This window comes from Cyanistes caeruleus, chromosome 16, assembly GCF_971803275.1.
Source record: "Cyanistes caeruleus chromosome 16, bCyaCae1.hap1.1, whole genome shotgun sequence".
Lineage (NCBI taxonomy): Eukaryota > Metazoa > Chordata > Aves > Passeriformes > Paridae > Cyanistes > Cyanistes caeruleus.
Window position 1 is genome coordinate 11,352,312 of NC_141716.1, and position 22,421 is coordinate 11,374,732.

The 22,421-nt window shown below is 43.2% G+C and overlaps 1 protein-coding gene across 12 annotated transcripts in view; it reads right to left on the bottom strand.

Moving 5' to 3' along the window:
- Positions 1-22,421, bottom strand: part of PTPRT (protein tyrosine phosphatase receptor type T) — a 432,610-nt gene that overhangs the window by 132,151 nt on the left and 278,038 nt on the right. For all 12 annotated transcript variants that reach the window (XM_086852378.1, XM_086852376.1, XM_086852367.1 and 9 more), the window contains exons 8-9: positions 14,118-14,414; positions 12,760-12,869 (exon numbers count right to left, since the gene is read on the bottom strand). In XM_086852378.1, the coding sequence (XP_086708504.1) occupies positions 12,760-12,869; positions 14,118-14,414 (407 nt within the window). The remainder of the gene's footprint in view (positions 1-12,759; positions 12,870-14,117; positions 14,415-22,421) is intronic.

Sequence of the window (22,421 nt, forward strand, 5' to 3'; positions counted from 1 at the left end):
GTTTAGACAGCACTGTGTTAAATCCCAGCAAATAACTTGGTCACTGAGATGTGTGTGGAGCCCGTGAGGAGGGAAGCTGCTAAAACAATTATGTAATTATGTGAAAAAGCAGTGGGTAAACTGCACATCTTGATTCTTCCTGGGCACAAATGCTTCACCAGGGCTTCCTCTTCCTCAGATTTGCTAGGGAAAAAACAGAGCCACTGCTACCGTGTTTCCCTATAAGGAATGTCAGATACTCTGACACAGTTTTTTCTCTCACACAGCTGAGGAGCTCAGGGTAAACACCAAGATCTCCATGCAGCTCATCGATTGTCATCCTTCCCTTGACAACTCCTAGCAAACCACTGTAGCTGCAGGGAATTTCTTGTGGTCCAGAAAGGCTGCTCCAAGTCCCACAAAGGCCACAGTCTTTATTTAAACCTGTCAGCAAAGCAGCCAGAAATAGATGTCCCTCTGCTGTGCTGCTGGGGTTACACAAACTAGTAGCAGGTAACAAGGGATTTCCTCAAAAGTCTTTCACAAGCCTCTTTCTTGGTACTTTTATTACCATGACAGAGGAAAAGGAGAGTGTAAGAAACTCAGCTGACAGCATGGCAGCCCTTTGCCTCAGGCAAAGCAGAACGAATTCCCCTCCTTCCCAAATCTCTGCAATTCATAGCCCAGGGCTGTGCCTCATTGCTCCTGCCCAAGCCAAGGCTGCCACAACCTCGGTGTCACTCCAGCACAGGCTTCTCTTGCTGGCAACCCCTCTGAAAGCTGAAGCCATGGTTTATCCAGCTGGAAAGCTGTTCTCTGCTGCAGAGAGGTTTGGAAAGGAGAAAGAATGTTTCTGGAATGAGGGGCATTACAAGACAGACTTTATAAAATAAAATGAGAAATATTAGAGTTTGAGGGAAAGGACTGAGCTGCAGCCAGCAGGCAGCAGTGATTGCTCAGCAGCAACATGAATGAGTTCACAAAGTTCACCCGTAATAAGGATGTTGGATTGGTGAGGATGTAGCTTTTGTCTGGATAACCTGAATAATTTCTAATTTGTCTGTGGCCTGAATAAGAAAATGGCATGTTAATAATGCTGTATATGCATTTTTTCCTCTTTAAATTTAGTGCAAGTTCAACACTGTCACAGAGACAAAGTTAAATAGCTCAGAAAAACCTTTCGGCTCAGTGGCAAAAGGAACTTATCAAGCACTGAAAGGAAAAATATTCTAGACAGTAACATGCAGGAGTTCTGCATGCATGACTTGTGTTTGGATTTCTCCTCTCCAGCAGACAAACTAATAATGATTGGGCAGCCACAAGGCCCCTGTGCAAAAGAGAACAAATAAAGCCCAGCTCTTGCCATGGCTCTGTTGCCAGGACTGCAGTTTGGGGTCATCCTCATCATCCTCACACGGGACCTGGCCTGGGCAGGGGCTCATGGAGGAGGAAAAACTCGTGCTTGCCCTGCAGTTTGGGGAACAACATTCCTGAGCCTTGAAAAGTACCAAGGTGTGAGCCTTAGGGAAATCCACTCATTCTAAAAGACAACATTAATCTGGATAGAAGCAGATTTTGCTGTTTCAACAAGGGGAAGTTGTTTTATTTTATTTTTAGATATTTTTTAGCTTGTGTCCTCTCTCCAAGATATGGACCTTGTGGAAGGATTCTAAGGACAAGAGTTTCTTGCTTCCTCCCTGTGAACTTTAGTGCTAACCCATGAAAGCCCAGGGTTTAATGAATCATTTCCATCAGCATAAGGGTTTCAGACCTGAAATTCAGAGTGACCCTGAACTGAGAACTTTTCAATGCAAAATACAAAACTGTCAGACATGTTAAATCTTCCAGGGACAAGACTCAGGTGTAAGAAAGGGTTCCTAGAATTTTCACTGGTGAGCTGATTTTGGATTTGTTTTCAATGAATTTTCACTACTGTTGGTTGAAAGATCAAAATATTCCTGAAATGGGGGAGTTTGAAATGGGAATTAAATTCTGTCAAGACATGACCAGACCTTCCTTGAAGGTGTCTGAAAAAGAATATCCTTCATTGCCTCAGGACTTGACAGCATCTTTTTATTTCCAGCTCCAGAAGAGAGGGGAGAGGAGCTCCATCCAAGAGGACTCCACATTTACAAGACATTGGCTGGGTTCTCCTTCCTGTCAGACTGCAGCTCCTGCAGCTCTTTGATCATCACCAGTCCTCACCACTGCTGCCTTTGTCATTCATCCAAGCCCCCTTGTACACAGCCAGCAGCCTGGGCATCTTTCTCCTAAAGCACCACGCTTCTCCCTGGATGATTGGGAAAACAAAACAGGGCTGGCTGGTGCTGCTGCACCCTCAAATTCTGATTTCAAGGTGATTCGTGCTCCCTTCCTCCTTATTTCACAGGGATAGGAGGGGAAGCCAGAAGCTCTTTTTGTGCTTGGAGCCAAAGAAGGAATTAAGTCACCCAGCAGAGTGTGTGCTGTGGTGTGTAGGAATGTCAGGGGGACAATCCACACCATGGTTCCATGAAGCTGATTGAAACACAATTACACAGCAAGCCAGGGCCTCTTCTCTGAGCCTCCCCAGCCTCCTGTGCTTCTTAGGAACAATTATTACTGCAGGTGACTCCAGACTGCAGCTGGGATGGACTTAGGTGCAATCTTATCAGGGAGTTTCAGACATTTTGGGTGAGGAGACTAAAGTTAATTGTACCAAGTATGGCACAAAGGGAGTAATTTGGAGGAAGTTATCTTCCAGTGACAGGGAAGAGTTGGTGAACAGGTTAGTGAACAATCCTGATCCTTCTCCAGTGCTGGAAAAATAAAGAACTGAAGAATGTGTTTTATGATCAGATGAATGGGAACATTTACTCACTTTAAGCCAGTCAATTATTGCACTTACATCCTTCCCCAGCCCACTAAATTTCATCCAGGAAACGGGAGGAAGCAAAGGCCTCTCGTTTCTCCATTCTTGTGCTACTTCTTTTGGGATAAGGTTAAGGCAGAGTTAATCAGCATTTGCAAGTTATATTTAAGGCTGGCAACACGTGAAAGACTAAAAGCCCAGCAGAATAAAGTCCTTTAATTGAGTCACAGCACAAGCACAGCATGGCTGGTGGGAGTATAAAAAGGCAGAGCGCAGCTATTCATTAGGAATGAATATGGAAGTTAACCTAGGGAGACCCTGGGAATAAAAGAGACCCATTTGCTCCCTGGCCTATTTACTGAGAGCCACGTAAACACAGGGGCAATTAAACCTGAATACAAACACAGGCAGCACAGCCAAGGCAGGACAGAACATGGTCCTGCAGCCAGGCTTGGCCAGGAGCAGGGGCAGCAGGGCTGAGCAGTCTCCTCTACCCCCATTTTGCACAGACTCTTTCTTCCTGTTCATCTCTCCTTGGGATGTTATGGCTTTTTGCTTTTTATAAACAAAGCCAAGTTTAATGTCTGTGAGAAAAGGAGGAAGGATGGACTAGGTAGCAAAGCAGTTGGGAGTGCCTCAGTAATGTATTCAGGCCGTTAAGGATTTCATTAGGTTTACTAAAAGGTCATTAATGATAAAATATCTTCTTTTATTTTACCTACTTTCTAAACATTATAGTCTATTCTGCCATTCAAGCTTGCACCCCACTGTCATTAATTAGCATGCTATATATTAAGGAGAGCTTTTAATGAGCTGTTATTTCATACGATTTTATTGGAGAGCCTCATTGTTCAGCTTAATAGCAGAAAATGACAACTATAGAAATTGCTTTGATAGGACTGCAGCACTGAGGCAGTTATTCAATCTCCATCTTGTTCCTCAGTTATTCCTTGATGCTGAAAGCTCTGCCTAAACCCCCCCATTGTGGTTTGCCATGATACATTGGGTGTGGGGAAAGCTGTGGGCAAGGAACAGCCCCCCAGAGCACAGAGTGGGGTGTGAGCAGCCTCACACACAGCTGCTGGCTCTGCTGCACAGCAGAAAGCAGCAGCAGAGAGGCCCACGTGTGTACAGAATGGTTTGGCCACATTTATACATCAAATATCAGTTTTAGCTTCACTTGAATCTTAAGCCATACATTTGCATTTATCCTCCAAGTGTCTGCCCCACAGAATGGTTTGGGTTGGAAGGGACCTTAAAGATAATCCCAGTTTAACCCCCTGCCACCTTCCACTAGGCCAGGTTGCCCCAAGCCCCACCCAAGCTCACTCTTTTCCCAAATTCAGCCCGAAGCAGGTGAATTGAGAACAAAAGGAAAAGTTGTTCTCCCTGTGCTAAAGCCTTCATTCCTCTGAAAGCCATCTGCACCACCAGGACAGCAGGGAGAGTGGGATCAGGGAAAAGTGGTAACAAACAGGGAAGGGAAAAAGGGGAAGGAGAAAGGGGACCAGGGACTCAAAGTGACAAAATGGTAAATGAGCAGGGCACAGAAATCTAAACCCAAACCCATCCTGTCCACTGGAGAGCAGGATCATAAAGAGTGACACAAACACAAAGGACAACAACAAGGTGAACTTCCCAAAAGGAGCCGTGCATCCACACCTACAGACTGCTGAAGGTGGTGCAAAGATCACCTTGACTGGCTTCTCCCCCTTTACAAAGTACCCATTAACGGGATGAAACCACCACCACACCTGAATTATTCTGTTGTATGTATTTCCTAAATTAAACAGTACTGAAGATGAAGCAGAGGAAAAAAACCCAACAAATCAAACAATCTAGGAAGGAAGTGCAAACATGCATCTGCAGTTTGCTTTCAACTTAGCTAACTGCTACATTTTGATAAACAAAATACTGCAAGATGTGAAAATGGAGTTGTTAAAGAGCTTTGTAGTACTCTAACTGCACAGGTACACTGCCACGTGAGAAGATGAGATGGAGGAAATGGGATTATGGATCAGATGTTCTCCTGAATGAGCAATATAGAGAAGAAAGAAGAATAGACTGAAATTGTATTTTTTTTTTTCTGGAAAAACAAAGCATTGGAAGGCAGAAAGACAAGATGCTAATGTATCTAAGAAATGATGTTTTAAAACTGAACTTCATTACAAGAAAGAATAAGCTGGAATTCTTTTCAGTTCTTATCATTTAGTTCAGCTTAGAAAAAGCACAATATGCACACTAAAATAATTCAACTCTTTAAAAAAAATAAAGAAAGTGTTGTTGTAACCAAATATCTTCTCATTTGCATGGGATTTATATCACTGCATGTCTATTGGCTTCAAAAGAACAATAAAAAGGTAATCAAAGAAATTGTTGTGCTCAAGGGACCACATTATGCTTTTATTTCTGAAAAGCTTGATCAAGCAATTTTTTTTTTAAACAGTTGATTCATTCTATTTATAACACAAGTATTCTCCTTACCTGGAGGTTGTCATATATTTGAAAAACCCTGACATCTGAGTTTTCAGAAAAACCCTCTCATTTTCTCCCTAAGATGCTACTGGAAACCATAGGATTTTAAAAAGCATCATTAAGAAATGCTCCCAAGTTAAGCACATCTTGCAAGTAACAGCAAGTGAGTAACACACAATTAAGAATCCTGTATAATTGGAAGAAGTTTGTTCAAAAGCTCTTTGAGGTTCTTATTCAGAAAAGCATCCCTAATTAGGAAACCATTTAAACATTTCCTAAGTTAAAGCTATGTTAAAGTAACTGGGACAGGGTGGAGAGGAACAGGAGCAATAAAAAACTGATGCCTGTGGGGGCCACCTAAAATCAGAGGCCAGACAAAATGAAGAGAATAAAAAGCAGTTCTATTTATTGAAGGGCATTCAGGTACATCCAGGACAGATGAAACCCCCCAGGGGCTGCACCCAAAATGGACCAGGGGTCACGGGGGTTTCACACTTTTATAAGTTTGGTTCATTTGCATATTGGGGTTAATATTCCAATTCCAGCTTCAGGTAATGAAGTCATTTACCCCAAGTTTGCTGCCCCTGACTCACTTTTGTTTCCATCTCTGGGGGCCTGAGGCAGTGAGGTGTCCTTGATTGCCAGGCCTGGAGAGGAATTGTTGTGTCTGCCCAAACTGGGAAAGCAGCAGCTCCCAGTGTGTGTGGAGTTTAGAGTTATACACTGAGAACTGCAGATAAATAGATGGAAAATATAACAGCTAAAATCCTAAGGCATCCATACAGCAGGCTCTTTCCAACAGGGAGTAATCCCTGAGTAAACCCCCAGCCTGCATCTGGAGCATCCTCCTTGCTGCTGCTCTCCTTGGCTAGGGAGGCAGGAGCAGCTCCATCGCCCTGGGCTGTTCCAGGCACACAGAGCCCTGCCTAATTCCCATTTGCTCCCCACAGCACCCAAAATTAACACAGCCCCAACCAACCCCAGTCCTGCCACGGCATCTGATGTTTCCAGATGTGATGGGGAAGGAAAACCATCCTGTTCCACCAGAACAGCTGCATTTTTTGCCCTCTGTGTTACTGCACATGGGCAAATTGTGCTTTCCTTGTGGGATCAGAGAAGCTGCCTTAACTGAAGGGCCTGTTTGTGGCAGGAGGGGCACACAGGCACACACTCACCTGGTACTGACACAGGAGCTTATAAACACTATTAATTTATTACAATTGATTAAACATCATGGGGGTGGGGAGGAGAAGGTCTCTGTGGGATGCCACTGGTTGTGGGCTGGGGGGAAAGACATTTCCTGTGAGCTTGTGATGCTGAAGTTTCACTGGAAAGCTGTCTGACTGAGCCCTGCCTCGTTCCAGGAACAGAGCCACAGGATCTGTGACTAACACAGCATCCCAAGCCACTGAGAGAGCGAGCAATGCTCAGATTTATCACCCTTCTCAGTTGCCAAGAAATGATAATATATCAGCGCAATCAGCACCGTTCATTTCCCATATTCTGGCCTGAATCTTTATTAAGTGGAGCCCAGAACACTGGCAGCGTTTAACCAACCTGTTCACCAAGTGCTCAGTAAATACTACAGTCAGCAGGCATAAAATAAACAATTTCTCTTCAGCCAGCCCAGCCCTGTTCCAGAGCCCTTCTGTGCTAAGAGCCATAAACTCCAGATCTAATTGAGCTGGGTAGATGGGAACAGCTTTCCTGACACGTCACTGAGAGGGTGACACAGCCTTCAACAGGGCTGACAGAGCTTCAGACGTGAACAGATGATATATGGCCACACACTTCATTGCTAGTTTAGATTATTAAAGAAATCTAATTCAATATAGCACAGATGCAGAAAACCCCTTATTCTTGATGTAATCGACTTTCATGGATGCTGGGCAAACAATACATCTTATAAATCCAGTATCGGAGGTAAACAGCATTAGTGCTGCAGATGAACAGGGAATAACTCCCAACAATGGCCCTGCAGATGAACAGGGAATAATTCCCAACAATGGCCCTGCAGATGAGTGACAAAGTCAAGACCCAAGACCCATCTTTAACTGATCACTGCCTGTGTTTTGAGCCCTTGACAGGTCTCCAGGGTGTTCCACTAATGTTCAGCTAAACGCAGCCCCAGCTGTGCAGGGTCCAACGCAGAGCCCAAGTGAGAAAGCTCCATCCCAGGAGTCTCCTGCATCCATGGACTGCAATTGAGAGGCTGTAACGTGATTGATTTTCATGGGAACATTCAAAGCCACTTCTCACTGAAGGCAATTTCCGAGAATTGTCATCTTTCCACTATTTCAATAGTAGAGTTTTATATAAATTGGTTGCAAGATTTTGTGGTCGCTGCTTTCCTTCTTGTGGGAGCCATTTTTTACCCTTCACAACCAAAAAAAAAAAATCCCAAACCCTTTAAATAAACAAAAAAATGACTAAGTCAAGCTGAGTTCCCAATCCTTGCAGCTTTTTCCTGGGAAACCTTTTTTTTTGCAACATCTTTTAGCTGGAAAGATTTTATCTTTAAAAAATCAGGTTTCCTGAACAGCTTAGAAAAGGGCTATGAATAGAAATGGATGCATATCCCTGCATAGCTATCACACCAGATAATCCTGCTTTTTGTTATAATAGGCATGCACTTTCAGGGGCCAAGGGTGGAAGAAATTTGTTTCTAGCCTTTTATAAATACAGGCAATGCATCCCACAAATATTGACCTTATACAAGATGCTCTAAAGAGGCAGTTTGGTGTAACAACCTCTCCTGCAGAGCCAAAGGGAGTGAGGTGATGGAGAAGGAATGGCATATTGGCAACTGGAGAGATGAAGAAGGGCAGACTGCAATTTTACATGGTAACTAAGAGGATCTGTAGCCTCTGAAGTGCAATTTAAACTCAAATCCACTGGGATTAGATGTACTAGGCTCCAAGCATCCCATTAAAGAGCTGAAACTGTGTATGAAAGTCCCTTGTATTATTATTCCTGGCATCAAAATAGAGATTTACAGCGTTTCAGAAACAGTGACTGACAAAACTAGCTAGTTAGAAGCTTCAAATGAATCCTTATTTTTTCCCCCAAACCACCAGGGATTTAACAATCCTAAAGATGAGGACATAAGTGATTACAGGACTGCACCTTACAATGTTTCAAAAGAGAGTTTGCTCTTTCAACATTGTCCCTGGATGCTCACAGAAAGGACTTCAGCAGTCTGGGAGCCATTTTTCCAGCCAAGGAGCTGAATATTTGGGATCCTCCCTTTCCATGCAATCCATACCCCTGAAAATGCCTTCCCCCAAGCAACGTGACAAGTACTGCAGACAGCAATGATAGGTGGGTTTCTTTTTCTTTCTTCCTGTTTAATATTCTAAAAACAGACAATTCTGAGAAATATAATACACCAAAAAAATGTATTGACAAAGGCAAAAGGCAGCATCACTTAGACAGTGCTCCTGAAAGCTCTCAGCAGCCCAAAGGAACAGCAAAATGCAGATATAAATAAGTTTTTAATTCACTTAAATTTTCTAGGTGCACAAAACATACATGTAAGACAACCTTATGTTATCTAAAAGCAGAAGAATTTTAGTGGCAGAGCTGGTCCTGACATTAAATTATACTGCTTGCCCTTGTAGCCCAATGACAGTGGAAGTCTGTTTGACAATAGTTTGACTTCACACACACTTAGGAAAAAATAAATTAAAAGGAATAAATCTTTGTTGCATGTCTTTGTACACAAAGGCTTTGAAGCTTAATTCCCACATGGTGTGAGGACAACGAGCAGCATTTGATTATCAGCATTTTTAAAGCACAGCAGCTTTTCAGGACTGGTTTAAAAAAATAAAAAGTAAAATAAAAATTTCAACAAGTTGTGGTGTCTTCAGTGTGCCAGGAGACTGATTGTGGGGCAGGATTACTGAGATATTATTGAATTATGCCACTGACAGGCTGCTCCCAGGGACAATAAGAACAATAACAGTGTAATAGTGCCTCTTCCATGAGTGCCACACACAGAATCATCTGTGTGCAGCATTTTACCCAAACCAAGGAACCAGCAAAGCCCAGCTCTGCTGTCAGCTGAGTTTCTGAGCACAGGCTGCTCTGCCTGCCTCCTGTAGGTGCCTACACACCTTGAAGCCACCTGGGGACCTGTCAGAGGCTTTAAACCTTCCAACAGCAGCCTGTGCATCTCCCTGGCTTTCCTGATGGGCAGACAGGCTGACACCTCCTGTCTCACCATACACCTGGGAGCTTTGCTGGGCTCCCCAGCACCCCAGAATGATCTGTTCCATCCTCCCTTTCTACACAGCTCATATCCTAATCTTTCCAGCAGTGATTAACTGATTTGTAATTCCCAGAGCTTCAGGTTGTCTTGAACAAGAGGTTTCTGCTCCCCAGAAAGAGACTGCAATTAGAGAAGGATCTAGAACTGCAATCATAAGGGATCTAAAAGGTCCCTGTTTAAAAATCCAGCTGTTTCTGTACCCAGTGAAACAATTAGTTCTGCAACTGAATGCAGAGGGATTTAAACCACTTTTAAATACAAATTCTTGCTTTGTTAAAGGGCAATAATAGCATTTTGAAGGAAAAATCTCAGAAGAGACTTCCAGAAGTCAAAAAGGTTCATTAAGGTCCTTCCATTGTGTTTAGGCTCTTTAGAAGTATTCAGTCATTATGAAATTAGAGCTTCTGGCTGCAAAAAGACTTGCTGAAGGTTGTGCTGCTGAATCCCAGCCCAGTTGGCACCCAAGCAGTGGATATGAAAACTGCAATGGCAATTTGGGTTATAGGGACATCTGGCAGGGAGCTGCAGGAATGATTAGGGATCTGAGAAAAAAATCAGTCCCAAAGGGAAGCAAGTGGATGCAAATAGAATAGACAGCATGATTATTTTGAAGCATTTCAGAAGCTTATAACATTTTTTTTTAGACAGAATTAGAGGGAAAATACAATATCCAGATAGAATTAATCAGATTGTGATGATGATGGTGGGGAGGGAACCTATAACTTAGGAGGAGAAGGTGGGGTTTTATTTGTTTTTATTAGGAGGGTTTGTGCCCAGAGGGGTTTGAGAGATTCTCACAATCCTACGTGTGAATTTAGCCAGCTACCTCCAGGTGTAATGCAGGACCTGTCACCACAAACTCAAGTTCATAAAGAGATAATATATAATAAATACTTTACAGGATTTTTTTTTCCTTAATAAATGCTCACAGGCCTTTGCATTTCCTTTTTCCCTAATAACAGCGACACTATTGCAGAGCTTCCAGAGAGACACTGGAAGATCATTGAATCTCCCAGGACAGAGCAGAATTCCCAGTGACACCAGCAACAGTGTCAGGAATTGTGTGGGTTCCATCTGCAGGGATCCCCATGTTCCAAAGGGAGCAAACCACCCTGAGAGTGCCCTGGCCATCTGCAGGCTGTGCACCTGCTCTCCTGTGCTTTTATCTCCAGCTCATGGACTTGTCTCAGGCTTCCATGGACAGTGGAAAGGTTCTGTAGGAATTTTCATATGGAAGAAGGGACAGGAATGGGAAACATTTTCATCGTGACAACCTGCAGTCACTCTGGTTCTCAGGGTGTTTCTAACACTCGGATGTTCATCCTTTTGGAGAAGAGGCAGAGTAGGAAAAGGAGGAAGAGTTTGAATTCACCTTGACTTCTCTTTGTCTCCAGCTGCCAAATATGCAGAGAGTCATTATCAGAAAAGAAAAATTTGTTTGTGTCTCCGCTGAGATTGGAGCAATGATGTGACTTCAGGGGCAAAGGCACTGTCATGATGCATCACAACCCTGCAGGCATTAGAGTGTCTCATGCAGCTGCTCAGCCAGAAAAGCTCCTCAGATTGCTGAAGTCCTTTCAACAAGCTAAGCCCAAGGCAATATTTTAGTAAGAAACTGCTTCTTTAAAAATTAAAAGGAGTTATTTTTGCATCATTTGCATCATTTGACTTGGGTTATTTTATAATACATTCTGTTATAGGTCACCTGTGTTGCCAGAAAGAAATGAACTCGTAACTGATTCTTTTCAGATTAATTCCTTTAAAACACAGCCAGGTTTATTGCCTAATTCCTTACACAGACACCCTCAAAGACCATGAAATGCTGAGGCTTGGTTCTGTTTTAGCACTGACAGATGATTTGCACCCTGCACTCCTAAATGTCTCAACAGTGACCAACGATGACTCCAGACTTAGTCAAGGATTTCAGCCAGGCTGAAACACTAAATTAGAAGAGGAAATTCTGTTCATCTGTTTAGTGTCGTTGTGTCAACCTCAGTCTGGCCTTTGTGAGCCAAATGACGACATAAAAGTTACAGGAGAAAGTGTCATGTGTTGCTCCTGTTGGAGTGTAAGATCTCAGTGATGTTAAACCAGCTTCATTTTTCCTGTTGGACTGTGACAGTAAGGACATCTGGGAGAGACACATTACAGGACATCCTGTCCCACATGGAGAGGCTGGGTGGGAAGAGGAAAGGGGCAGAACCTCATCACTGGTGGCAGAGCTGCTTCTTGCACCTGTGGCTCTTCTAAAGTGAATTTGCACAAAAAGCACAAAAGAGAGTGTGAAATATTGTTTCTTGTCCCCCTATGTCAGAAAATGCTGCACAAGCCACTGTGAGGGGTTTTATGTCACCATAAAAACAAAATTATTTTTACTTTCTCTAATCTTACAGAGGTAAATACCGAACCCATAAACTGACACACACTCACCAGCACTGGTGCACCACCTTCTGCTATTTAATCCAAGTGCCTTTACCTTCTCTTGTAGGACTGTATTTCATTTCACATGATCTCCTAAAGACTCCCTCCTCTTACATTCCTGTTCCACATATTTGGATGTACATGACATTATGGAGAGTTTCACCAGGAGCACATGATAGCAGTAATACTCCCTTACCTTCACAAGAAACACCATTCTAGAATCACATTTAATTGTTTATTTCTCATCCAGCACAGGCTGGTTCAGTGATCATCCCATAACCTGCTCTACACTTTTTTCATCATCAGAGAAATTGTTGGGATGGACAAATATTATCACTGAAATGTTCAAAAAGAGGTAAGGGTTGATAATTCCATTCTGCTGGTATTGCCAGGAAGTGCTGTGACTGGTGAGAGGCAAAGAGGAATCATTACAGTGTGTAGGTATAAAACCTAGCAGTGTTTTACCTCAAGAAGAAAGAGAATGAAAACAGACCTTGGAGCAGCTGCAGAAGGAAACAGGGCACCTGAGACACGGGGAAATCTGTGGCTCTCAATTTGCTACAAATATTGGAAGGAAATCTTGCACTTTTTTGAACTGGGAAATTTTTCAGTGGTAGCAACAGACTATCTTGAAGATTCTTATCTATTTTAATCAGGCTTCTTTTAGCACCTGCTGAGATCTCTCAGAGCTCAGGATTGGCTTAAACACACATGAAAAGGGCCCTGTGGCACGTATTCCTTGACAACAATCTGTTCTTCTCACCTCATAGAGTGTAATGATGCCATTTGTCTCATTTGGAGGCTTCCACTGAACGTAGATCTTCTCCTCAAAAGGTCCTCCTTGGATAGATTCCAAGGGAACAGGTCCAGGAACTGCAGGGGGAAAAACAGCCCCAACAAACTGTGTTAAAAACGCCACCAGCTCCAGCTGCACACACATGAGACACCAAAAGGCCACCAGACAGAAAGCAGACTGTTAAAAATAAATAAATAAAATTAAAAATTAAAATCCCTCAAGGCACTACCATTACCAAGCTACAATCAATGTGAAAGGCTTATCTTTCAACTTTTGGTTCAAATAACAATACCCTAATGTAACTTCTATGTGACAAATAAAATCAGAACCCATGAAAATATGATGCTAATTTCAGTATGATTTTATTCCAGTACAGCAGAGCAGCAGCAGAGAATTTAATTTGTCCTTCTCCACCCACACAACAGCAGAACTCTCCACCTAAACAGCCAGACTGCACCTTGGCATGGAGATACCATGGGGCTGCACACCTTTATCAATGGGAAAGGTTGATTTGCTTAGTAAAGAAACAATGCAAGATTTATATTTCATCACAGCTACCAGGCCAGCTCAAAAATCCACCTACTCCAGCAAAATGTTAATGCCGTGGGAGATAACCAAGTAAATGCACTTCCAAGCCTGTCTGATAAAAACTCTGCTCATTTTTCTGAAATATCTGCCATCCTTTCATGTCTCCCCATGTGATATATGGGGCTGGAGGAGTCACTTTCAGCTGAAGCTTAGGACAGCAACTTCTACAGCCCAGGCAGAGGAATTTAGTCCTTGGTCTGAAATAGCTCAGGTGGGATAACAATGCTTTGAAGCTTTCCATCAGTTCATCTACAAAACTGTTCTTTTCTATCCACAACCATCCTTTTATACCCACAATTAATTTTGCTTCTGAGATCTCTATAAAATGTGATGGCCAGAAGATCACTATTAAGAAAAGCTACACTCTGAAAGGAAGGATACATTTTTTTGGGATGCTTTCTTTTGTCTGAAGGCACAAGGAAAATCAATAAACAGCAGGATTGCATTTTCCCATATGATAAAGGAAGCTGCTGAGTGGTTCAGAACATGAATTAAACCTACAGCTCTTTAACAGTTGCTCAGACTGTTAAATGCCCAAGCACTTCAGGGACCTTTGCCCTTTCAAGAACATGGCTGTGAAATGGAAATCATTTAAATCTACAAGTCTTACACTCAAAACAGACACATTGTCCAGGGAAGCTGCACCAATCCGGTGGAAAAGAGGGTTACGCTGTTATTTACAACTTGAAGATGAGTCTTCCCTCCAAACCCAACCAAGCCACCCCACCACAACTCACCATCCTCCTCAGTCTGCACCACCAGCTCCTCGCTTTCCATCTTGCCCTCGGGGTTGGAGAGGGCCAACCTCAGCCTGATGGTCATGAAGGGCCGGAGCCCTCGCAGGGTGTAGTGGGAGGAAGTTTGGATGAGCTCCTCTGCCTCGAATTTCTGCTGGTTGAAGACGTACTGGTAGTGCACGGTGAGGTTGTAGCTGTGGCAGCGCGTCACGGCGTAGCCGAAGGGCTCCCACTGCAGCGTCAGCTGCCGCGAGCGGATGTCGACCACCTCCACGTTCTGCGGCCCGTGCACGGGGTCTGGGGAGCGGGAGGAGAAATACAAACATGGTTTGAGATTGAAACGAGGCAGCCATCCGTGATCATGCCTCCTTCCCAACACTCCACAGGCCTGGGTGCTCTTGGTGTACAACGACTGGGAAAAGAACACCTACAGCTGCATTCTGGCTCCTGAGTTTCTCCTGGAAGTCCCTGAACAGTGGTCGTGCTCCTGATTCCTGTGAAATCTCAATGGACCCAACAGTGGCAACAGGATTCCATCAGGTAAGGGGTGGGCAAGCTGTGCTTTCTTCATTCTTACAAAGAAAAAAATTATAATAGTGGCTGATGGCCTTCTTGACAGTGCTTAATGACCGTGGTGAGTCCAGCCCTAAGTGAAGCAAACACACAGGAAATGGTCCCTGGGGAAGGAAGGAATTCAAGTCTCTGAGCTTTGAATTCAGCTCCATGGCCCCTCCATCCTCCTGGCACCCCCAAACCCACTCTGCTCCCACTGAAGCCCCAGAGTGAAAGAATCAAGACTAAGGGATCAACATCCCAGTGTCCTCTCATCTGTTAAACTCCTGGATGTTCTGGCAATGGGGTGACAGAGTCAAAGTTTTCTGAGTCATCCCAACCTTGTGCCAATAAAACTTTAATTTCAGATCATCTCCACGCCTTGGTCCCATCAAAGTTTCTTTGCTCTTTATTATTCTTTCTACAGTATCTGGCTGAGGTACACTTTGAATATTCATGTGGAGGAATAATTTTCACCTGCTGTTCCTTAATTTATTTTTAACAGACTAACTCAAATGCTCTGACTACACTCTGCCCTTTATATAAAATATAAATGCATGTGCCACTAGACATGTGGATATAAAGAATGAAGGATGACTGAGCAAAATCAGTGTTTGAGATAAGTCAGACCATAAAAATTCTACAGATGTCAGTTTGTTTATCTGACATTTCTTCAGCTTGTATTTGCTCTTTTGCTCAATATATATCTGAACAAGGTAATCAGAAAATACATAATTTCACATGAAGTTTCTTAATTTATAGCACAATTCAGAGTTCTTCCGACTTCTCATAGTCTCTCACGACTTCAACGTATGCAAAAAACGTTTTCATGAGAACAAAAAAGTTGGAAGGACTCCTGGATACCAGTCACACTTCTTTGAGAGATAATTAAAGTGAGAAAAAACCCTTCTAGTAATTCTTGAAAGTAAAGCACGCACCAGCCACCCTGACTTCAATCTACTCATGCATAAGCAGAAAATACATTTTAACAACCTGCATATTCTGTATTACTTCTAAAAATCCCCTAAGGACTGGCAATGGGAAAGTATTCTACATCTTTTTATAGATATACACACGTGCAGACACTTTGGAAATGGGTGGATATTAAAAGACCAGGGGTCTAAGGCTAGCAAATGGTCTAAGTTTCCCTATAAATCATGTCAATCCCTCAGCATCCAGAAAACACCTCTTAAAAATGAGTTTTTTACTCTGTGTCAAGCAAAAAAAAAGATTAATTTAGAAATTAGGAAATTTTTATGCATGAATATACAGATATGTACTTAGCATGAGGTGCTAAGCATTCATTTTCTATAAATCCCTGAGATTTATGTTTCAGCAGATGAATTGTACAGATAAATTAGGTTAACAAAAGAATGGGTCTCTGAAAATATTCAGCTTCTGAAACAGCAAAGGTAATCCCAAGCCTCATTCTGAGATGCATCCAAAGGAAACAAAAGCAAAAGCAAATGCAGATATTTGCCCTGCTGAGCTCTGCACAGCACCGAGCTCTCAGCTGCAGAGCCCAACTCAGAACATGGCTGAGATGGGGCAAAAACGTTTCACAGAAATGCAATAAGGCAGCTGAAAATGGCAATTCACCACCATGTTAATGTTATATTACCTTTATTTTATTTTTTTAATTACAATTATTGGCTTTAAATCAGTCGTGTCATGGCGTGAATCAGCAATTAGATGGTGTTTGGTTAATGGATGTCAGATGTTCTGTGAGTAAAGAACAACCTGATCATCACCTCACCAAGTCATCTGCCTAAAGCTGGGTTAGGGAAGATTTCCTGCAGTTTTTAGCTTCCTTTCTTATCCTGTCCAAATTTGCCCTTTCCTTTCCTGCCCCAAACTCTAAGTGTTAAAAGTTTCTTGCAACCAGCTTCTAACTCTGCTCAAAACTTTGCTGGAAATGCTGTAAGCTCCATCACACACACAGAGCTTGAAACAATCTCTGGATCGAAGAACCAGCCCGTGAAGCACAGAGGGGTTTGGTTACAAAGCAAGAAGGTAAAACTCATAGTGCAGACCCCACTACACCACATCTTTCCCAAGAACCATCTGTTGTCAAGCTGACAAAAACCAGCTAAAAACCTAAACCAGCTCTCAAATACCCATGTCCTGAGCTGTCCCTGGCTGCAAGTGTTTGACATCTGGTGGCCGTCGAGATCTTTAAGCAGAGGGAGAATAAGTAAGTAAAAACTACTTAAATTTTAGGTTTCAGGAAGAAATCAAACTGGAATTAAATAAACAAATAGAAGCTGGCCCTGGAAAGCTTATTCCAGTTTTGTGTTTCCATCTCCTTTTTTAATGAATACTGAGGCCATATAATTTTGAAAATGTTCTCCTGTTGCCACACTGATTTCCTCTGCAGCAGAAGCCTCCTTTTCCAGGATGAGATTTTGTATTGTTGTTTTTAAAGGGCAGTGGTCCTACTGTCCTCTCTGTATAATTCCTTCTTCCTGTTAGCTCTGTGAGTATTCAGTCTCAAAAGGTCTGCAGCATCTATTCATGGGATCTAACATCACCTTTTTCATAACGTTTTCTTCCAAAAGATAAGGAAAATTTATAATTCACGTACAATTCTCTGGTAGTGTTGATATTTGAAACTGGACAAATGTCTTCATTTCTGTATTCTCAAATGATAGCTTCCAAATAATGCAAGAAAATATTTGAGAAGTAGTAACTTTGCACTTGGGAAATGGAATAAAAGCTGCTAATAGGTGTCTCAGCATCAACCATACAAAGATACCCACCAAACCAAGATAGAAATAGACTAGGCCAATTTGAATACTTAAGAAATCAGATATTGGTGTAAACTTTGTACCCTGAAGTAAAATTTTCTATGTGTCCTAAGAGCTTGGGGGGGAAAAAATAGGAAATTCTTAAGAAGCTTAAGCAATGAAACAGCTGCCACAGATCTCCTGAAACAAGTCCTGAACCCACACAAGGAAAATTGCAGTCTCTGGGATTTTCAGTGTGCAAATGCTGTATTTTCATTTCAGCCTGGCTGAACCATTAATTACATTTTGAACGTTCACATCAAAGTCAAGGACTGAAGAGTGTTTTTTAATACCTCATCACCCACTGATGCTTTGCTACCTTTCATTACTCTGGCGGGCTGCAGCAAATACTCCGCAGCCAGGAACCTTTCTGGGATCCTTGGGATATGCAAGTCTGGAGGGGTCTGGAGCTCAAGTGCTATGAGAAGAGGCTGAGGGAGCTGGAAAGGGGCTCAGCCTGGAGCAAAGGAGGCTCAGGGGGCCCTTCTGGCTCTGCACAATCCCTGCCAGGAGGGGACAGCCGGGGGGGTCGGGCTCTGCTGCCAGGGAACAGCCACAGGAGGAGAGGGAACGGCCTCAGGCTGGGCCAGGGGAGGTTTAGATTGGATATGAGAAAAAATTCTTCACAGAAAGGATGGCCAGGTGTTGGAACAGGCTGCCCAGGGAACTTCTGGAGTCACAATCCCTGGAGGGATTTAAAACACATGTAGGTGTAGAGCACTTGGGATATGGTTTCCTGTGGGGCTTGGCAGTGCTGGGCCAACACTTAGACTCGATCTTAAAGGGCTTTCCAACCTAAATGATTTGATGATTCTAAGTGGCCTGAATGAAACAAACTTTCAGTGGAATTCCTTCAGTGGAATCTTGTTCTCAATCCAGGTAAAAAGACATTGTTGAGCAAACAATGCCCAGAGAGTGCTTTTTCTGCCATCAGAATTTCACAGAAAAGCTGACTTTTAAGGCCAGTTTTGCTCATTCCTTATTGTGTGTCACAGAGCTCATTTTGTTCTCTGTCATCCTCTTGCTCAAGGTGAGGCGTAGAAAAGAAAAGGTTGGTTTAGATTATCAATAACAATTGTCACAGCTCTGTAACCCTGCATCAGGGGAGGAACAGAGAGGAAAGGAAGCCGTGGAGGGACACTGGGGTTTGAACACAGAGCCCGAGTGGAGGAGTGAAGTTAAACACAGACAATCAGCTGCTGCCCCCGGGTTAAGTACCTGCTGCAGGAGCCTAATTGCAAGAAATTGCTGCTGTCAGTAGAGACACCACAGCGGGTGGAGATGTCCCTCCTCATCTGGGGCCCTGTGCCTGTGTCCCCTGACCCTATGGAGAGCAGCAGGCAGAGTTTATTAGCAGTGCACTGATTAAATTCTGTTTCCCAGCAGCAGGTTACAGAGACTGAGAATGCACAAAGGGAAGAAAAAGGAGCGTGGCATGAGCAGCAAGCTTTGTGTGAATCCTGAACTGATGCTTTCAGATACAGAGAGAGAAAACAGGTGTAGCTATGAATTCTGCCTTCCCCTCTGCACACCCACACTGAGGTCATCAGTCAGTCAGTCACTCCAACCAGCACAGGCCATCCAGAATCTGGAAACCTCAGGAAAGTCCCCAGCCCTTCCTCTAGACAGACTGGGAAGAGATAAAGAGAAACTTGGGTGCACTGGAAGATGGTAATGCCACCAAAACCTGTGTTCTCCAACTATCAGCACAGTACAGCCTCTCTCTGCAGCCCAGGAAAAATTGAAATTAATTTTTATTTACAAAATATAAATTTGTCAGCATCACAGAGTGGTGGAGAAGCTCACAGAATATTTCAGTCCCACAATATATTGAAACAGTGGCCATTTTTCAAGCAACAGCAACAAAACTCATAAGCACAGAATCTCTGAAAGGCTTGGGTTGTCAGGGACCTTGAGGATAAGCTCGTTCCAACCCCCCTGCCATGAGCAGGGACACCTGGAGCTGCAAGCCCCACCAAACTTCTCCTAGAACCAGCAGTGGGAAGGTTTCCTTTGTGATTTTCAAAGACAGTGTTCTTGATCTACAGGAGGAACACCAAACAGAAATGTGTCCAACAATGATTTTATTCAGGGTGTAAGATAAAAGCTGAAGCCTTCTCTCTCCCCACTTTAAGCCTTCTCTCTCCCCACTTTATTCCTTATTCCTCATCTTCCTCTCTTAATTTCCACAGGATGAAACAAGCCTAGGGAAACACACCTACTATTAAAAAAAAAAAAAAACAGCAAGGCAAACAGAGGGAAAATAATCCAGAGGTTTACCTTAAATTCAAAATTCATAGGTGTGTGGCAGTTCAGGGTAAACCCAGCCCCTCCACAGTGTGTGCTGCTCTTCTCTTGGAAGAGATCCTGTCCCACAAACACCTTCCACAGCCCTGTCCCATGGACAGACCTCTCGGAGTGAGGGACAGCCCATGTGCAATGTGTCCTTCTGTGCCAGTTCCCCTGCTGAGCCTCAGCCCTCACAGCTCCTGCACATTCCAATGCCTCTGAGCCAAAATGTGCCATAAATACCTTTGCAGACATGACAGATGAAAACACTGATTAAACAAAGTTCTCCAGTCCTGCAGTGCTATGGAAGTGTTTTGGCTTTGCCCTTCTCTGAGGAAGGAACATCCCCCTAACATTTGGATCTAATTTTTGCTTTCTTTTAAACCACTTCAGATATCATCAGTGGTCCACAGGGTGCAGACAGAGATGAAAGTGAGCAATTATACAGAAAGGGGTGTTCTGAAAGACTTGCAACAGAGAAAAGAGAAGAGAGGAGTGAGACTGACACAAAAATCACCAGAGAACAAACAACCTGTTTGTGAGGCCTTCAATCACTGCAGCCCAAACCATGTACAAAGAAACAGGTGTCATTACAGCTGATAAACTAAATCAGGCTATTTTAGGGCATTCTCTGAGCAATAAAGAAGGTGGATTGCCACCACACTATTATAAAAGAAATAGGAAATAAGTTAAATAAATGGATTATGTGGTTAGGTGAGCCAGGGACTGAGCTCTCCTCACAACTCACATATTCATTTCAATTCAGTTAACTGAAAATACTCTTCATTATTTTATTGAGCTGGCTTTGTTTCAGTTGCAAATTTTACTTAGAGTTCTGCACTGAAAGATATTTTCTATTTGAAAATATAAATAAAAAGGAAATATATTAAAAAATAGATAAAATATATATAAAAAAAGAAAATATTTGATACATTACAAATCCCATAAAGCATCCTCTAGTCTCAGACTTTTACTTTGTTAAACAGAACCAAACAACACTTTGTTAAACAGAACCCTAACAATGCCCTTAAATGGATCAATCTGGACCTCTCCACTTGTTACAAAATGTGCCTGTCACACTCCCAGACCAAATCCAGGTGCTGGCCAAGTGCACAGGGAAAGCAGAGGCTGTGCAGGACCTGAGCTGCCAGCAAAGCCTTCCCAACACCTGCCCCAGCACTGCTGCAGCCAGAGCTCAGCTGCCAAAACCCCACTTGTAAACAACTTCAAGATAATTAAGCACTGCTTTTTAAAAAAGGTTTATTAGCATCTATTTAAAGGAAATTTATTTCATAATATTATGAAATGGCAAAATGAGAGCTTGCTTTTTTTTATACCCCAAACCTGTTGTTCCTTAACACACTTAAAAAATAACAATTTAAAAGAACAATAAAGGGTAATTACTGATTTTATTAAAAATATCTATCATGGATACACATAGCAATGGCAATCCATGGCTGGGAACAAAATGTACATTACTGAGCATTTTGATGATTAAATACAATAGCATAATTAAATATGCTAATGAAAGAGAGATTAGAAAGCAGGTAAACCGCTTGTTTTTTGCCAAACAAAAGTAAAAAATCAGATTTTAAAAATTTATTTCATTATACATCAATAAAATATTTAACTGTTTGTTTTACTAACATGTACATTTATTTTTATTACCTCTTCTTCTGTGTGCTTTGCTGTTATCCTCAAATGGACTAAGTAGAGGAGACTCAGAGTAAAACAGAAGCTAGATACTGACAAAACATAAATTATCTCTATAAAAATAAATAAGGTAATCAAAATAGTGACTAAAAGAGAGGCTTCCTCTCCACAGGCACGAGGCTCTTCAATTATTCTGAGCAGAGGAAAAAAGCATTCTTCTTCTTCAAGACATGTTTTCTCTCATTTGTAACTGTGGGTTTTTTTAATTTCTGTACAATCTGCAAGAGAAATCCTCACTGTTCCTTCACAATCATGTTCTTCAACAACTAACATTTTAAAAAGTGAAAATATTTCGTCCAAACAGTGTCTGTGAGAGCACTACTGGAAGAGCCAAATTGTCCTGAAGCTCTTGAGGTCTCGACAGCCCACCAAGGGAGGTGATCCAGCCCTGGAGGCACCTCTGGGTGCTGTGTCCTACCCTGGAGGCACCTCTGGGTGCTGTGTCCAGCCCTGGAGGCACCTCTGGGTGCTGTGTCTTGTCCTGGAGGCACCTCTGGGTACTGTGTCCAGCCCTGGAGGCACCTCTGGGTGCTGTGTCCAGCCCTGGAGGCACCTCTGGGTGCTGTGTCCAGCCCCGGAGGCACCTCTGGGTGCTGTGTCCTGCCCTGGAGGCACCTCTGGGTGCTGTGTCCAGCCCTGGAGGCACCTCTGGGTGCTGTGTCCAGCCCTGGCTCCTCAGCAGAGCAGGGACAGGAGCTCCTGGAGCTGAGGAAGGGCCTGGAGCATCTCAGTGCCCAGGAAAGGCTGAGGGAGCTGGGGCTGCTCAGCCTGGAGAGGAGCCCCAGCTGAGAGGGACCCTCAGCCCTGGATGTCCCTGGGTGTTCCCATGGGTCCTGTCTGTCCCTGGATGTCCCTGGGTGTTCCTGTGGGTCCCTGGCTGTCCTTGGGTGTCCCTGCCCATCCCTGCCCATCCCTGCCCATCCCTGTCCATCCCTGTCCATCCCTGTCTGTCCCTGTCTGTCCC